The 16,127-nt window shown below is 40.0% G+C and overlaps 2 protein-coding genes and 1 long non-coding RNA gene across 3 annotated transcripts in view; 1 reads left to right on the top strand and 2 right to left on the bottom strand.

The window, feature by feature from the left end:
* Positions 1-4,923, bottom strand: part of LOC307027948 (uncharacterized protein) — a gene marked incomplete at its 5' end in the record, with an annotated part of 35,331 nt that extends 30,408 nt beyond the window's left edge. The window contains 2 exons of the mRNA XM_079662642.1: positions 4,102-4,342; positions 4,910-4,923. Of these exons, the coding sequence (XP_079518768.1) occupies positions 4,102-4,342; positions 4,910-4,923 (255 nt within the window). The remainder of the gene's footprint in view (positions 1-4,101; positions 4,343-4,909) is intronic.
* Positions 571-3,484, top strand: LOC307028196. Its single transcript, XR_013804889.1, has 2 exons — positions 571-1,938; positions 2,094-3,484. It is a non-coding gene; the product is annotated as an uncharacterized lncRNA (long non-coding RNA).
* A 3,673-nt stretch (positions 4,924-8,596) lies between the features above and the next one.
* LOC307028189 (uncharacterized protein) overlaps positions 8,597-16,127 on the bottom strand; it is a 55,142-nt gene continuing 47,611 nt past the window's right edge. The window contains exon 3 of the mRNA XM_079663005.1: positions 8,597-9,575. Coding sequence (XP_079519131.1) covers positions 9,450-9,575 — 126 coding nt within the window. The 3' untranslated portion in view covers positions 8,597-9,449. The remainder of the gene's footprint in view (positions 9,576-16,127) is intronic.

The raw sequence follows: 16,127 nt of genomic DNA, 5'->3' as shown, positions 1-16,127 counted from the left end.
GATCTCAACCCCATAGAACATCTTTGGAGGGAGTTGAAAGTCCGTGTTGCCCAGCGACAGCCCCAAAACATCACTGCTCTAGAGGAGATCTGCATGGAGGAATGGGCCTAAATACCAGCAACAGTGAAAACCTTGTGAAGACTTACAGAAAACGTTTGACCTCTGTCATTGCCAACAAAGGGTATATAACAAAGTATTGAGATGAACTTTTGTTATTGACCAAATACTTATTTTCCACCACAATTTGCAAATAAAGTCTTTAAAAATCAGACAGTGATTTTCTGGATTTTTTTTTCTCATTCTGTCTCTCATAGTTGAGGTATACCTAGGATGAAAAGTACAGGCCTCATCTTTTTAAGTGGGAGAACTTGCACAATTGGTGGCTGACTAAATACTTTTTTGCCCCACTGTAAGTGATTATTCTGATACCATCATGTTTCATCTGTTATAAACTGGCAAAGCTTTATTTATTGTGTCCCACCCCAAATATGTGGCTTTCATTGTATTTCAATATTAGGAGTTAGTGTACTGAGTTCCTCTAGGGAGGATATATAATAAAGGTGTGTTAACTGCTGAGCCTATTTACTGTGCATACGACACACCTGGCAGTTTGTTGTTATATTGCCACACAGTTTTGATACTGACATTATCTTTGCACTAAGGTGTGTCTGCACTATTGTAATTTTGTCTGTGGTAAATAAAAGAGAGAACCAAATGCACTGTGCAAAAGATCAGCTTTATTGTCAATTGACATGCTGTTCAGATGCCTCATAAGGGCTGTGCGCGTGTCTTGCCCCCCAGCCTCAACAATGGCTGACGCTGGCCCGTCAAGCTGGGTCGCCGGTAAGGCAATCCATTCCTCCCTGTACTCATCACCACGACGCTCACACAGGTTATGCAATACGCAACATGCTGCTACCTGGATTTTGATATTATCCATGTAGCAGTCGTTTCGCTTCATCAAGCACCGCCATCTGCCCTTCAGTCTGCCAAAAGCGTTCTCCACCACCACTCGTGCTCTGCTTGTTTTGAAGTTGTACACATGTTGCTGGCGTGTGAGCCTTCCACTGTCTTGGAAAGGTTTCATCAGCCATCTTTGCAGGGTGTAGGCTGAGTCACCAAGGATGTAGGAATCGGGAGTAAAAGACCGGGGATCGGGAATATTTTTATTATTTTATTTAATGTTACAAAACAAAAATTACCATACTCACGTCTTAAAGTCATCCTGAGGCCTTAGTTTTGGTTTCAAATTATAGAACATCATGTATGTGTTGCTTCTTTTGGGCTTGTTTTCAGAGACCTGGTTGCTTATTTCTCTCAAATCTCATTTCATTTCAAACCTTTATTTATCCAGGTGTATCCCATTGAGATCATTGATCTCTTTTTCAAGGGAGACTTGCTCAAGTAGGTTCCACATGAAACATAAGAAAACATAAACAGAACAACAAAAGGACATCTTACAGCATCATTACAGGGATTACAATTTACATAATTATCCACAGAAACAGGTACCAACAGCTTCCGATTGAGTAGCATCCAACCGAGCTTTAAAAACATTTAGTGGCACCAGATTGCTCAGTTTCCATTTCACTTGCAGACTATTCCAAGACAGAGGAGCTGCGCATCTCAATGCTATCTTCCCTAAGACAGTCCTAGCAGTTGGCACATTTAATAAAACTACAGCATGCGATCTCAGGCAGTAGCCACTTACAATTTGCTGTGAGATCAGGGAGCAGATGTAGGATGGATCTAACATGGCTTTATATATATATATATATATATATAAATGTACCAGTGACTGAGCCTCCGTACAGTTAGTGAAGGCAAACCAGCCCTTGCATACAGGATACAGTGATGGGTTAATGCTTTACAGTTCATCACAAATCTCAGTGCACTGTGATACGCAGCATCTAACTTGACCAGGCAATTGGCAGGTGCGTTCAAGGTTGTTGTTCCCACCAAAGAAATACAAATCTATCCAAATAATAAATCATATGTGACTAAGGACATTAGAAAATGATAAATACCAGGAAAATAGCTTTCAAAAACAAAGACTATGGAGCACTTGGACAGAGAAAGAACTGAAAGTCAAGTTAAGGGAATCAAAACTGGCACACAGAGAGCTTTTGGAAAATGCTTTTAAAGCCAAAGACCCCAAAAAAGTACGAGACCCCATGAGAACCATGACAGGAAAGACCTCTTCAGCTAAACCTATTGTGACGGGCAATGAAATTTGTTTTGCCAATGAACTAAACACGTTCTTTACCCGTTTCGAGTCACTGGATAATTCTGCAAAGTGCACTGAAATTCTCTAAACCATAATCCTTGCTTCCTCTGACAAGATTACCATCAGTGTCCAAGAGGTCATAAAAACATTTCAGGACACCAACACCAAGAAAGCTGCTGGGCCAGATGGGGGCAGCGGTTTCTTGCTGAGAAACGTTGCTACTGAGCTGGCTCCAGTGTGGCAACCCATCTTTCAGGCTTCCATTGACACGCAAACCATCCCTCTGTCATGGAAAACTACGCACATAAAACCACTGCCCAATAGAACATAAGGATTTTTAACAGTCACATTAAAATAGTTACTAAATCAGCCTACTATCACCTTAAGAATGTATCTAGGATTAAAAGACTAAAGTCACAGCAGGATTTAGAAAAACTTGCCCATGCTTTTATCTTCAGTAGACTGGACTACTGCAATGGTGTCTTCACAGGTCTCACTGACACATCTATTAGAAAGCTGCAGCTGATTCAGAACGCCGCTGCTCGAGTCCTCACTAACACTAAGAAAGTGGATCACATCACTCCTGTTCTGAAGTCTTTACACTGACTTCCTGTCAAAGAATAGATTTATAAATACTGCTGCTGTTTATAAAGCTTTGAATGGTTTAGGCCCAAAATACATTTCTGACGACCTGCTAAATGATGAACCATCCAGATCTCTCAGGTCTTCAGGGACTGGTCAGCTTTCTGTCCCCAGAGTCAGAACTAAACATGGAGAAGTTCAGTTATTATGCTCCAAATATCTGGAACAAACTCCCAGAAACCTGCAGGTCCGCTGCAACTCTTACTACTTTTAAATCCAGACTAAAGACTTTTCTTTTTGCCGCTGCTTTTAAATTGAGCCGTTCATATCTTACACTGTAACTTTTATCCATGTATTTTGTCTTTTAATGTTTATTGTATTATCTTTGCTTTTTAATGACTGTTTTTAAATGCCATTTTCATAATGTCTTTCATTTTTGTAAAGCACTTTGAAAGGGGCTGTATAAATAAACTTGCCGTCCCTTACTCTCTACACCAGTAGATAGTGGGCAGTTGCTAATACAAATGTAATCTAAAGAGATGTGTCTTTAGCTGGCATTTAAAAATGTCCACTGAGCCTCTCTGATGTTTCCTGGTGTTCCACAGTTTGGGAGCGTAGTGGATAAAAGCCTCACCCATTTTATTTTGGGGAATTTAGGGATATTTAAAAATCTGAGGGGGACCTAAGGGCTTGTCTAGGGAGATCAAACGAGACTGACTCTTTGAATTGAAATCTGTTAGTCAGACTTCAATTCAGAAAGACTCTTCAAATATAACAATACAGCTCTCAGGACATCAGGAGGAGGAAACAGCTAGCTTGGCTCTCAGATCAAAACTATGCAGTGTGGATTCGCTCGTGGACTTTAAGGTGAGAACTTTGAGAAAAAGTTTCCCCACACTCTTAAAAGCACTATGGTTTCTCTCCAGTATGGATACGTTGATGTTTTTGGAGAGCACCTGATTGAGTGTACGTTTTCCCACACTCTTCACACCAGTACGGTTTTTCTCCCGTGTGAACACGCAGATGTGTTTTGAGAGCACTTGATGTAGTGAACGTTTTCCCACACTCTTCACACCAGTATGGTTTTTCTCCTGTGTGAATACGTTGATGTGTTTTGAGACCACTTGATTCAGTGAACATTTTCCCACACTCTTCACACCAATACGGTTTTTCTCCAGTGTGAACACGTTGATGTTTTTGGAGAGCACTTGATGTAGTGAACGTTTTCCCACACTCTTCACACCAGTACGGTTTTTCTCCAGTGTGAATACGTTGATGTGTTTTGAGATTACCTGATTCAGTGAAAGTTGTCCCACACTCTTCACACCGATACGGTTTTTCTCCAGTGTGAATACGTTGATGTTTTTTGAGATGACCTGATTCAGTGAACGTTTTCCCACACTCTTCACAGCTGTACGGTTTTTCTCCTGTGTGAATACGTTTATGTCTTTTGAGATGACCTGATTCAGTGAACGTTTTCCCACACTCTTCACAGCTGTACGGTTTTTCTCCTGTATGAATAAGCAGGTGGTGCTTTAAAGTTCCATATGTTGAAAAGGATTTGTGACATTGATGACAGCTTTGACGTCTCTCTCTTCCTTTCGGTTTCTAGAACAGACGGAGAAAGAAAGAGAGAAAGTAAATCTAAAAAGCATAAATACATAAAGTTAACAATAAAAACTCACTTAAAATAAACATTGACTTAACGGAATACTACTTTTACTAACTGTCTGTGTTTATTATATTTGTATTATATTAGATACAGCAACATTCTAACCACAGTAAATACCAGAGGTGGGGGATTCGAGTCACATGACTTGAGTCGCATATTTTTGGACTTTTGGACTTGGACTTGCTTGACTAACATTGATAAAATCCTCAACTTGACTTTGACTTGGTATTCATGACTTGAGACTTGACTTAGGCTTGAGACGGATGACTCGAAAGGACTTTACTTTTCTAAAATAAAATAAAATATTTGCATGTGTATTGTAGGAAGCCCCTAAAGGGCAATGAAAAAAAAGAGTGAGAGAAAGTAACATGTCTGTATGAAACGTCATTTTGAGAGACCATGCTTTTGATCCTGTGGATTACATTTGCCTTCTGCGGACCATGTCTGGCCATACAACTAGTGACAGCAAAAACAGGTATGGCGAGGAGCCCCGGCCTCTACGCTGCTACAGCCGTGAGGCTATGCTGGAGCTACAACGCGATCGGCCTCATACGAATACATCAAGCCACCTGTGCTCTTCGATATTGGATGACATCCCTCGGGAGCCGCTTAGAAACACCAGGAAAAAGAGACAAGGAAGGAGGGGAGGCGTTCAGAATCGCCTACGGCGGAGATTCAGCCGGCCACTCCTTCCATCCATCACTCTCACAAACCTGCGCTCATTGAGCAACAAAGTGGACACACTCAGGACATACACAAGGTACTGTCATTAATATCGTCAGGCCTCTTTATTATGTTTCACGGAGAGTTGGCTACAATCTACAATGCCTGAATCTCTCTTTGAGGTACCCGGATTCACCCTTGTTCGAGCAGACAGGGATGTGAACTCGGGAAAACCAGAGGAGTCGGAACAATGTGTGTGTATATCAATGATCTGTGGTGCCGATCATACACAGCAAAATGTAAAACCTGCAATCCCAACGTAGAAATTCTTGGCATGACGTTAAGACCCTTTCATCCTCTAATTCGCCTAAAGAATTCGGGTGTATTTTACTGTTTGTTGTTTACGTGCCTCCCAGCGGCAGAGCGTCACTGGCGGCCGGCTAAATCGCTTAACTATAAAACAACAATATTGTAGAATAACAAAATGAATGCCGTGAATAAACCGAAATACACGTGTTGAAGCGGTTCGCCGTTGATTACTACTATACTGCTGCTGATTTATAAAGCATTGAATGGTTTAGGCCCAAAATACATTCCTGACCTCCTGCTAAACTATGAACCATCCAGATCTCTCAGGTCTTCTGGTCTGCTTTCTGTCCCCAGAGTCAGAGCTAAACCTGGAGGAGTTCAGTTATTCTGCTCCAAACATCTGGAACAAACTCCCGGAAACCTGCAGGTCCGCTGCAACTCTGACTACTTTTACATCCAGGCTGAAGACTTTTATTTTTGCCGCTGCTTTTAATTGAACTGTTCATATCTTACACTGCACTGTAACTCTTATTCATGTATTTTGTCTTTTAATGTTTATTCTATTATCTTTGCTTTTTAATGACTGTTTTTAAATGCCAATTTCTTAACCTGTTAAACCCCGAGCCTGTTTTTCAGGTTTCAGGCTAGAAAATGACATTCCCAGAACAAATGACCATATCTTCCCTTCTCAAAGGGTTAAATTAATAATCTTTGTTCTCAAAGTAATAATAAACCTGTGAGTTGGATGTAGAAAAGTCAGAATAAATATAGATGTTTTTTATTTTAAAGAAATTTCAGATTGAACATGGTAAAAAACTGTAAATTATAGTGTCCGTCCAAAAGATATTTTGTACTTACAGTGAAAACCACCCTTGAATGAACGGTTAGTAGACTAAAAGCTTTAGGAATCCAAAGTACAACATATAATAAGTACCCTGTATCAAGATTAATGCAAAACAAGTGATATTTGACCTTTTTAGACAGATTTAGCAAAGAAAAAACCTCTTCTGGGGCCATTTGGGTGGATTTTCCATATCTCTGACCCCCCTTGCTGGATTTTGACATGTGACATCTCTTTCTAACCGTCAGAACCAATGGAATCGAGGGGAACTCCCACATAGTCCTTATTTGGTAATGTGTGTCTGTTAGACTGCCGCATAGCCAAGACCGGAAGCAGCAGCCGCTCTGGTGGCTACCATTAGCAGCTAACTTTTGCTCTGCGATTTTTACTAATTATGTCAAAATTATCGCGTTAACGGCGGTAAATAATTTTTGGGATTAATTGCATTGAAATATATAACGCATTTAACGCATGAGCAGAATGACCCGCCCCATACATCCCACCAGTGGAAGCGCCAGGGTATGGCTGGGGTAGGCTACACCCATACCAAGAAATGGCTTAGCCCCACCATGAAAAAGGATGTTAAAGTAAGCAAAATAAAGTCCGCTAGGCTTGGGCGGTATGACGGTATTACGGTATACCAGGGTATTTCGAAATCCCGTCGGTATGATTTTCAATACAGTGACGTCACAGACTGTGCGCCAAATCACAGATGCGTTTCATTGTATTACACTGACACGGAGTTTTGACAGGGACGACATTGGTTGTAATGCACAGCACGCGCCAGCAGAGGGCAGGGGAGGGCAGTCCGTCTTTCCCGCTCTCAGAGCTCAGCACAGAGCTGAGCTGAGCAAGATGGCGGCAGCATTTGCCAAAATAAAGTCCGTCAACTCGCAGAGTAAATTGCGCCGACAGCAGTTAGTAAGATTGATTTCAGTAGCCACTTGTCTGGAAATACCGAAGACCAGAAACGGTTTTGAAAACTTTTGTCACGTAGTGATAGTCTTCTCAATAGAACATCTTTGATAATGTCTTCTGGCCAATCAGAATCCATATAACGGCGTGGTGTTGTTGCAGGAAGTCCTGACGGAGAATACTTTTGCTGTAGTACAGGGGTGCACATAACTGGTACGCATGCAATCTGAAATGCGTACCGTCACTTGTGTCACAAAGCTGTTAACGTCGGTCTGTACAACGGAATTGTGCCAGAACTACGCCAACCGGCTGCGGAGGGACAAAGTTTGAATGGTGATTAATCATGATTAATACATTTTTAAGCTTTTATTAATCTGATTAAAAATTGTAATCATTTGACAGCCCTAATTTTTACATAAAAATTGAATTATGGATTATAAATGAAATAATTGTTTTTATACAGAGACGCTAAAAACCTATGGATTAACCGATCCAGCCGCGTTTTTTCTCGTTTTAATGCCATTGAACACGTCTTTTGATCAGATTGACAGCTACGGTGAGACGATCTCCCTAGAAGCTCCGTAAAGGTACGTGTTGTGATGTCTGTGTTTGCTTCCCCTGTCGCGAGTTCGGATCACTCACTGATGATACTATATACCTAAATAATCTGTGGAACCTCAGCTTTAATCGGATATCTTGTATGTGCAGCTACGATAAGTAATAAGGGTACTTTGATCTTGAGTTCTGTGCCAATGTCCGTTAGCATTTTTCACTAAGGGGTCATTTAGATGCTTCTTATGAGACTTGTGTTTTGTTTTGGTAAAGATTGTTTGTATCGTCAGTTAGTTAGTTATTTCCGTTAATCTGGTATAACACATTAATAGGTTAATAAATATTAAGATCCCCTGAGACACAGTGTCGTGAGAAAAAAAAAACAGGGTCCCCGTCGGCAGGGACCTTTGGGTTTAACAGGTTAATGTCTGAATGTTTTTGTAAAGCACTTTGAAAATTGCTGTATAAATAAATGTGCCTTGCCTTACTCTCTACACCAGGGGTCTCCAACCTTTCTTCATCTGAGAGCTACTTTGAAAAAAGGAAAGTGGCCTTGCATCACATCGCTTACATTTATTCACTAGCACTCATCAGTTTCTACTTTTGTACATGTGTGAAATTGCAACACCCAAAGCTTATCAAAAATCTTAACTTCACATCAAGGTCCAAGAAAACGTCAATTTCTCACATATTATTATGGCCCACATAGTAAGTGCATCACTGAAAATTCCCATACATGACCAAGAAAAAAAGACAATGTTTTCTGTGAGGGTCTCACTAGCACTGAGCTAGCTATCCATCCAGTTAAACCGTTTGAAAGAAAACTCCAGCGCAGTTGTCAGTTTTACTGAAGTCTCTTTACTTGGTGAAAACTGTAAAGACAATACAGACATAACAGTTTATTATTGACTGCCCGACTGACGAGCTAAATAAACTGAATACTTCACACAATTAGCTACGGCACACAAACTGAGAAGCTAATCAGCCTAGCCGCTAGTAGCTTAGCCGCAAGGAATACTCACTGCATTCCTACAAACAAACATTTTACATACAACATATTTCCATTAAGCCACAGCCTGTCGGACAATAACACTCACAGACGATGCGTGAACCAGCGGGAAATACGAAGCACAGCCCATGGAGAGCACATGTCCGTTCATGAAAAAACCCAAGCTACACGTGGAGCACACTCGGAAACAAACAAGTTCGTTCTCCTAGCAACAGGAATCTAATAAACCACTAGCAAGCAGCAGTGTCAACCAACCACCACAAGGTGGTGCCAAAACACAGCCAAGAACCACATACACCACAGATATACACCAAAAGCACACATCAAGGACAGAACATTTTCACTTCTTATTATGGCCCACATAGTAAATACATCACCTTCATCACCACCTTACAGGCATCTTATGGCACATGTGTAAAATAAGTGGCATTCACTGTTTTTCACAGTTAGTGAGATGAATGGCACTGCATGGAGTCCACCAGAGGTGTATCCTGGAGTGTACCCACTTAGGTTCACTCTAATAGGGTCATTTAAATGTTCATCAGTCAGTCTTGTTCTGTATTTAGATTTCATGACATTCATGTCAGAAAAAGCTGCTTCACAAAGGTATGTAGAACAGAACCAAATAAAGCAGACATTTTCAGTGCTGCTTGGTGAATGTTCTTATAGTTTTCTGGGTCTAAGGCTCCAGAAATGTTACAGAGTTTTGCCGAGGCTTAAGCTGAACATGATTTTGGAGATGTATAACCTCCATCTCCACAGGATTGACACTGAACAGCTCAGCCATCTTCTTCTTTTTCTTCGTCTTGAAATTATAAACCATAATAAATCAATTGTATAGGTCTAGCCTCCCTATATCTGTGTGTGAAATTGTTCCATCCTCAAAAACTAATACTTCTGCAGTCTAGCTGCAGGTTCTATTCTTCTGTTAAAAAAAGGACACTGAATGTCCTGAATGTGGCATCACAAACAGGACTTGAGTCTGAACACAGCAGGCAACAGGAGTATTTACAGCATATAAAAACAAAAATACTGCATGTGGGTGCACACTTATTCTCTGTGTTACTGTTACATAAATCCCATGAATGTATGAGCTTAAGTTAGCTATATCATCTCAATCAGTGATTAAGTCAATAATAAAGTTTCTATCAGCCTGTCACTCATTATTTTTAGGGAGGGGGCGGGGTTTGGAGGAACAGAGGAGACGGTGATCCTGGAAGCTTCCCTCCTGCCTTCACAAACTTTACACAAGTATTTATCAACTGAAAATAGCAAGAGGACATTCATACTCCAAGACTTGATTAAATCCACCAAAAACCTGACATGACGATAACGCAAGTATTTTTGAAACATAAATCCATGTGTGTCTGAGCCGCAGCGACACGGACTGATTCAGGTGCATTTATTGTCGTCTGATTTTTTCTACAGAGTCTGTGAACCCGCGAGCGGCGAGCTACTGAAATCGCGATCTACGTGTTGGAGACCCCTGCTCTACACTGATGATTGTCATTCCAACACACAAATTCATAATTAAGTACTCTGATGATACTGCAATAATATCTCTGCTAAGTAACACAGACGACCCTGAGCTGCACCAACAGGCAGTAAATCAGGTGGTGGAGTGGACTGATAACAATGCTCTGGAGATCAACACCAAGAAAACTGAGGAAATCATTTTTGGCTCACCATCTGACTCCCTTAAAGTCCTCATTGTCATCCATACAGATGAAATCAAGCAGGGAGTTTCATACAAATACTTGGGTGTAATGATTGACCGTCTACTGCAGGGGTCGGCAACCCCTGGCACGCGGCACCGTAACCAGTGGCACACTAGGAATAAGTGGAATAAGAGTGCAACATATTTAAATTGTATTTTCGGATCCTGAACGAGACCCCCGCCAGAGCGCGTCTCCCCGTTACCTGCAGAAGGAAGCCATGCACGCAATGCAGCCCCGCTCTCCTTGACTCCAGGTGACTTTCTGCCGCTTTCCTCCGTGGTGCAGTGCTGATCGTTTCACCACGGTGGAAAGCACTTCACTAATTGCAGTACCCATAAGGAGCTGTACAAATGACGCAGTTTGTGTGGCTGTGTATTTAGTTGAAAGCCCAGTGGCGACCTGCTCATCTCTCATCGAAATAATATGCTACAAAGGGGCGGACTGGTCATCTGTGTGTTGAACTTTCCTGTCGGCTCCCAGACCGTATTCGAGGAGGGAAGAAGCAACAAGCTTCAGGTTCAATAACCCACTTTAGCTTAAATGACTGGAGAGAGGCGAGCTCTTCTTGGGAGGACGTTGCATTTATTTAGCTGTTCTTCTGTTTCACAAAATACATCACAGACCTCTGTTTTTCTGCTGCCTCGTTTCACTTCCAGAAACATACACATATTCCATCACTGTCGCTCTACCATCCACAAACACACATGCACAAGCCACACCCCTCTCTCTCTTAAAGGGACAGCGATCTCATCTCACTCTGCATGACCCTAATATCATAACATGTGTGTTCTGGAGAATCACAGAACGGAGGATCGTCCTTATTATTATGCCGTTTAAACCAACTATTTAAATGTTATTGTTAAATTCGGCATCATGTAAGTTGCGCTGACAGGTCCACACACTGCTTCCCCGCAGCGAGGCTCCCCCCGCCCTCCTGCTGATAGTTGACGAGCGTCAAGCTCCTCAACCCCCCCCCCCGTTGATAATTCTCGATCGTTGGCACGCTGATAACAATTATTTTTTTAAATGGCACTTCATATCAAAAAGGTTGCCGACCCCTGGTCTACTGTCATGCAAAGATCACATTGAATATCTGTGCAAAAGGGCAAAACAAATAATTAATGTTATCCTTCGCCTTAGGTCTTTTTGGCCGAGCAGAGAAATTCTTCTGTTGTTCTTTGAATCTGTGATTGTGTCTGTTCTGCAGTACTGCAATGCTACCTGGTACAAGTGTTTGTCAACAGATTTCAAATCAAAACTGCTCCACCTGTTAATAATCTGCTCAAAGATTGTTGGTCCACCTTGTCAGAGACTTTCTGACTCAGCAGACCATAATAACCTGAGAGGCTGTCCAACAACATCACCTGGGACCCAAAGCATGCTCTGAACAGAGAATATGAACTGCTGCCATCTAATGGAGATTCAATAAAGTCAGCCTGAAGCATCCTTTGTGCTCCAGTCAGTCCTCTCAGTAAACACAGAGCTGAATCCAGATCAAATGCACGCTGAAGGCTCTTTGAGCAGGTTGTCTCTCACTGATCCTGCTGTTATGTTACATGTTTGTTGTTTGTTTTTCATGTATTGTGTCTTGATATTTGTTTATGTTGATGTTGCACATGGAGCTGCTGTGATGCAAGTCACATTTCAGACTTGATCTGACAAATAAAGTGTTATCGTATCGTATACAGCAACGTTCTAACCTATATCTAACCATATTGTGCATTCATATTGTATTTTCTAAACAGGTTGTGATCTTTCATTTGGGGATAACAGTGTTAGGAATATATTGTGATGAAGTGCACACTGACCTGAGCTTCAGGGGTCTTTTTGTTCTCCTCCATGCTGCTCTCAGTGCTCCTTCTCCGACTGTGTCTCTGAAATAATCAACACAACTACAGCTGACACAAAACAAGACAACTCAATACAACCGATAGACACAACTAAACAAATCTACAGCTACTTCGTAGGTTCATAGCAGAGGTGAGAAGTAACTAAGTACATTTACTCAAGAACTGAACTTAAGTACCATTTAGAGGTACTTTTACTTTACTTGAGTATTTCTATGTAATGCTACTTTGTACTTTTAGAACAGTTCAGAGGTAAATGGTGAACTCTTACTCCACTACATGTATTTAATACCTTTAGTTACTTTACAGATCTGCATTAATGATGTGAAATATAATCAAGTGTACACACACACACACACACACACACACACACACACCCACCCACCCTTTCCTCCTCTTCCTGGTTCTTCAGTCTTTCTTCTCCTTGATAAAACACTGCCGTTAAACAAACTAATCTCCCTTTAATGCCTTTACTTATGTTTACCGATCAGCCACGTGGTATAAAAAGCTACGATCAAAGAACGGGAGGCAACAAAAACACGGTTTAACGGATAAAAGCACGGATAAATCACATCCAAGGATAAACTATCTCTTTGTATGTGTTTTAAAAGTCTCTTGAACACATTACATTCGGTAAAAAATCTGCATCAACGTCTGTTAACAGCGTATTGCTTCTGAGGACCGGAAGCTAGAAACGGACCTCCGAAATGCATGACGGGATTTTAGTTTGTCTTAAACATAATTTCACTGCCCCCTGTGGTAGAAAACGCTATCGCTATTAAAATACTTTTTCTTTTTGTTTTGATTTATAATGATTGATCATTATCTAGTTTGAATGACTTTGTACTGAGGGATATAAAAATAATTGGACAAAAACATTAAAATAATAACATAATAACAAAATTGATTAGGAATTAAAAATAAAAACAGTTAAATAAAATAATAATGAAAGATATAGAAATATTGAAAAAAATACGTTTTGTTTTTTGTGATTGAAAACACTATTATTAATATAATAGTGTTTTCAAATAACAAATATAATAAAATAATAAGTAAAATAAGAAAATAATAATTAAATATATCAAATACAAAAATAATATAATTTATAATGGGAGGCTTTGGCCACTGCAGTCAGCATGTCGTTGTGTCCCTGAGACACTTCACCCCAAATTGCTCCTGTGGGGATTGTCCACAGTATTGAGTATGTAAGTCGCTTTGGATAAAAGCGTCTAACAAGTGACATGTAATGAAATCACAAAAACTAACTTGAAATATGAAAATTATTTTTTACTAAAGCAAGAATGATACAATTAAGAATTAAATACATTATTTTTTTCAACTATTCTTATGTATATATAATATATATATAATATAATATATATAAATAAATAAGGGCACTTATTTATTGCACTTTGATATTTATTTTGTATTTGATATTATTTGATCCTATCTTATCTTCTACTTTACACCTTCATTTTGTACACTGTCCCTGCCTGCACCATGTCCATTGGTGTCTCTGTTGACAACCTACTAGGCGATAAACTGATCTTGTATCTTGCTTATTTCTCCTCTTAGGAAAGCGGTCCCGGGATGACAGCTTCATTGACACCATCAGGCTGAGCTTCTGGCAGTGCTAAGCGAGCTGATTAAATCCAACAGGCCTTCAATTAAAAAAATATTTTCGTCGTTGATAAACTATACAATGACTTGTTGGGAGGCGTGTGGCGCAGTGGGTGAGTGCTTTGGTGTTCGGATCAGGGGAGCGCAGGTTCAAACCCCACTGCAGTCAGCATGTCGTTGTGTCCCTGGGCAAGACACTTCACCCCAAATTGCCTACACCTGGGACAGTTAATGTTGTATTATTGTGATTAAATATATATGCCACTGTTATTAATACTGACACTTCACTTTGTACTAAGGTGTGTCTGCTGCTGAGCCTACCTATTATTGTTATTGTATATATATTGTTCTGATAGTATACTGACACTTTATTTTATATTGAAAATGTTAACTTCTATTTACATTAAAACTTTTAACATGCATACAACACACCTGGGACAGCGTGATGCCGTTATTGATATTGTCTTGAGTGTGCAATAAAAGAGAACCTACATGGCGATTAAACAGATCCTGTATCTTGCTTATTTCTCCTCTGACACTTTATCTTTACAGTGACCTGTGTAGCATCCTATACATCACATGTAAGTGATTATTCTGATACCATCATGTTTCATCGGTTATAAACTGGCAAAGCTTTATTTATTGTGTCCCACCCCAAATATGTGGCTTTGAAAAAGATAATTTCATTGTATTTCAAAATGGCGTCCATCAACACAAGCACTATTTATAGAAAGAGAAATTGTTACATTTGTAATTACCAGTTTTGTGAGTTCAATATTTTAACTAATTTGAATGTAAGGGAACATCTTAGGGGTTAGTGTAGTGAGTTTCAGAGCAGTGTAATAATTATTTGACCTAAAACTAAATGTTTTTATGAATGTCCTCTGAGGAGGACATGGGGATTTGCTAACTTTTTATTTCCCCCATTTTACACGACACAAATGGAGGCCATTATGGGCCAAAACTAACACGTAGGTTTCTGTAGGGGTCATGGCAGACGGATGCAGTTGCTCTCAGGAGGATAATAAAGGTGTGTTAACTGCTGAGCCTATTTACTGTGCATACGATACACCTGGCACAGTTTGTGAATTTCACACTGGTTACGCAATCCATAGCGCGTGCATGTCGTCGTCCAATCCTTTTGTCAATCCTTCTTAACCGCCTTCACTTCCGAATCAGCATCGCTATTGCATTTGACTGGTCGACGATCTTTATTTGTGTTTGCTTAAATAACTCAGACGCCTCATAGAGTGGCGAAGTCACGCCCATCTACTTCCGGTCCATGGGACCTTATTTCGGAAAAATAATGTATTGAAGTGAATGGAGAGAGAAAAAATCTTTCGATCCTGTTTGAATTGTGCCATGAACTACACATATGATGTTTGTCAATCTTAAACAATTATTTCCATGTCAAAAAAGTCACAGTTTGTCATGAAATGTTGAAATATAAGACTGAAAAATACGCATCTAGAAAGACTACAAATCCCAGAGTCGCGTAAGTGAAAATGTCTTACAAAAATGACGCCAGGTGTCAGTGTAGTGTATATTTCTGTATATGTTTTTGAAAATCTAGTGTATTCATCATTTTCCTACACATTTATTCACTGGTGTCTCTAACCTGCAAGTTGCTCTTTAACAGAGAGACAGATGTTCTGGGCGGTGGACCCCAGGCCCCTGCATGTAAAAACAATTCTTAAGCCACTAGACCAGTGTGAATGACTCTGTATGACCAAAAAACAGATCTTGTTTTTATCTTGTCATGAAAAACATTGTGAAAAGCAACGTTTTAAAATATTAAATGCTTAAAAAACGCACATTAGACACAAAATAAATCAAATTTTAACTTGAAAACATGTTGAAATATAGTATTGTGGCACTGCTCTTTACGTTACTGAACCGTCAAATTATTAAACCCTTCATTTATAAATAATGTAAAATTAAAAGTGACTTTGAACATAGCTGAATATAAATTACACCTGGGTGATGAACCCCGTGCCCACATGTAAAACCAGAGCTTAGGCCTGTAGGCCACTTAAGACTTAATAAGAAAACAGGGATTTGTCTAACAATAAAACACAATGTAAGAAGCAGCGTTTTGAATTATTAAACGTGTGAAAAACACACATTAGACACAAAAAAGGCAGTTTTTAAATTGAAAACGTGATGAAATAG

Source organism: Notothenia rossii (assembly GCF_949606895.1).
Source record: "Notothenia rossii genome assembly, chromosome: 2".
Lineage (NCBI taxonomy): Eukaryota > Metazoa > Chordata > Actinopteri > Perciformes > Nototheniidae > Notothenia > Notothenia rossii.
This window is presented reverse-complemented; position numbering and strand designations above follow the sequence as displayed.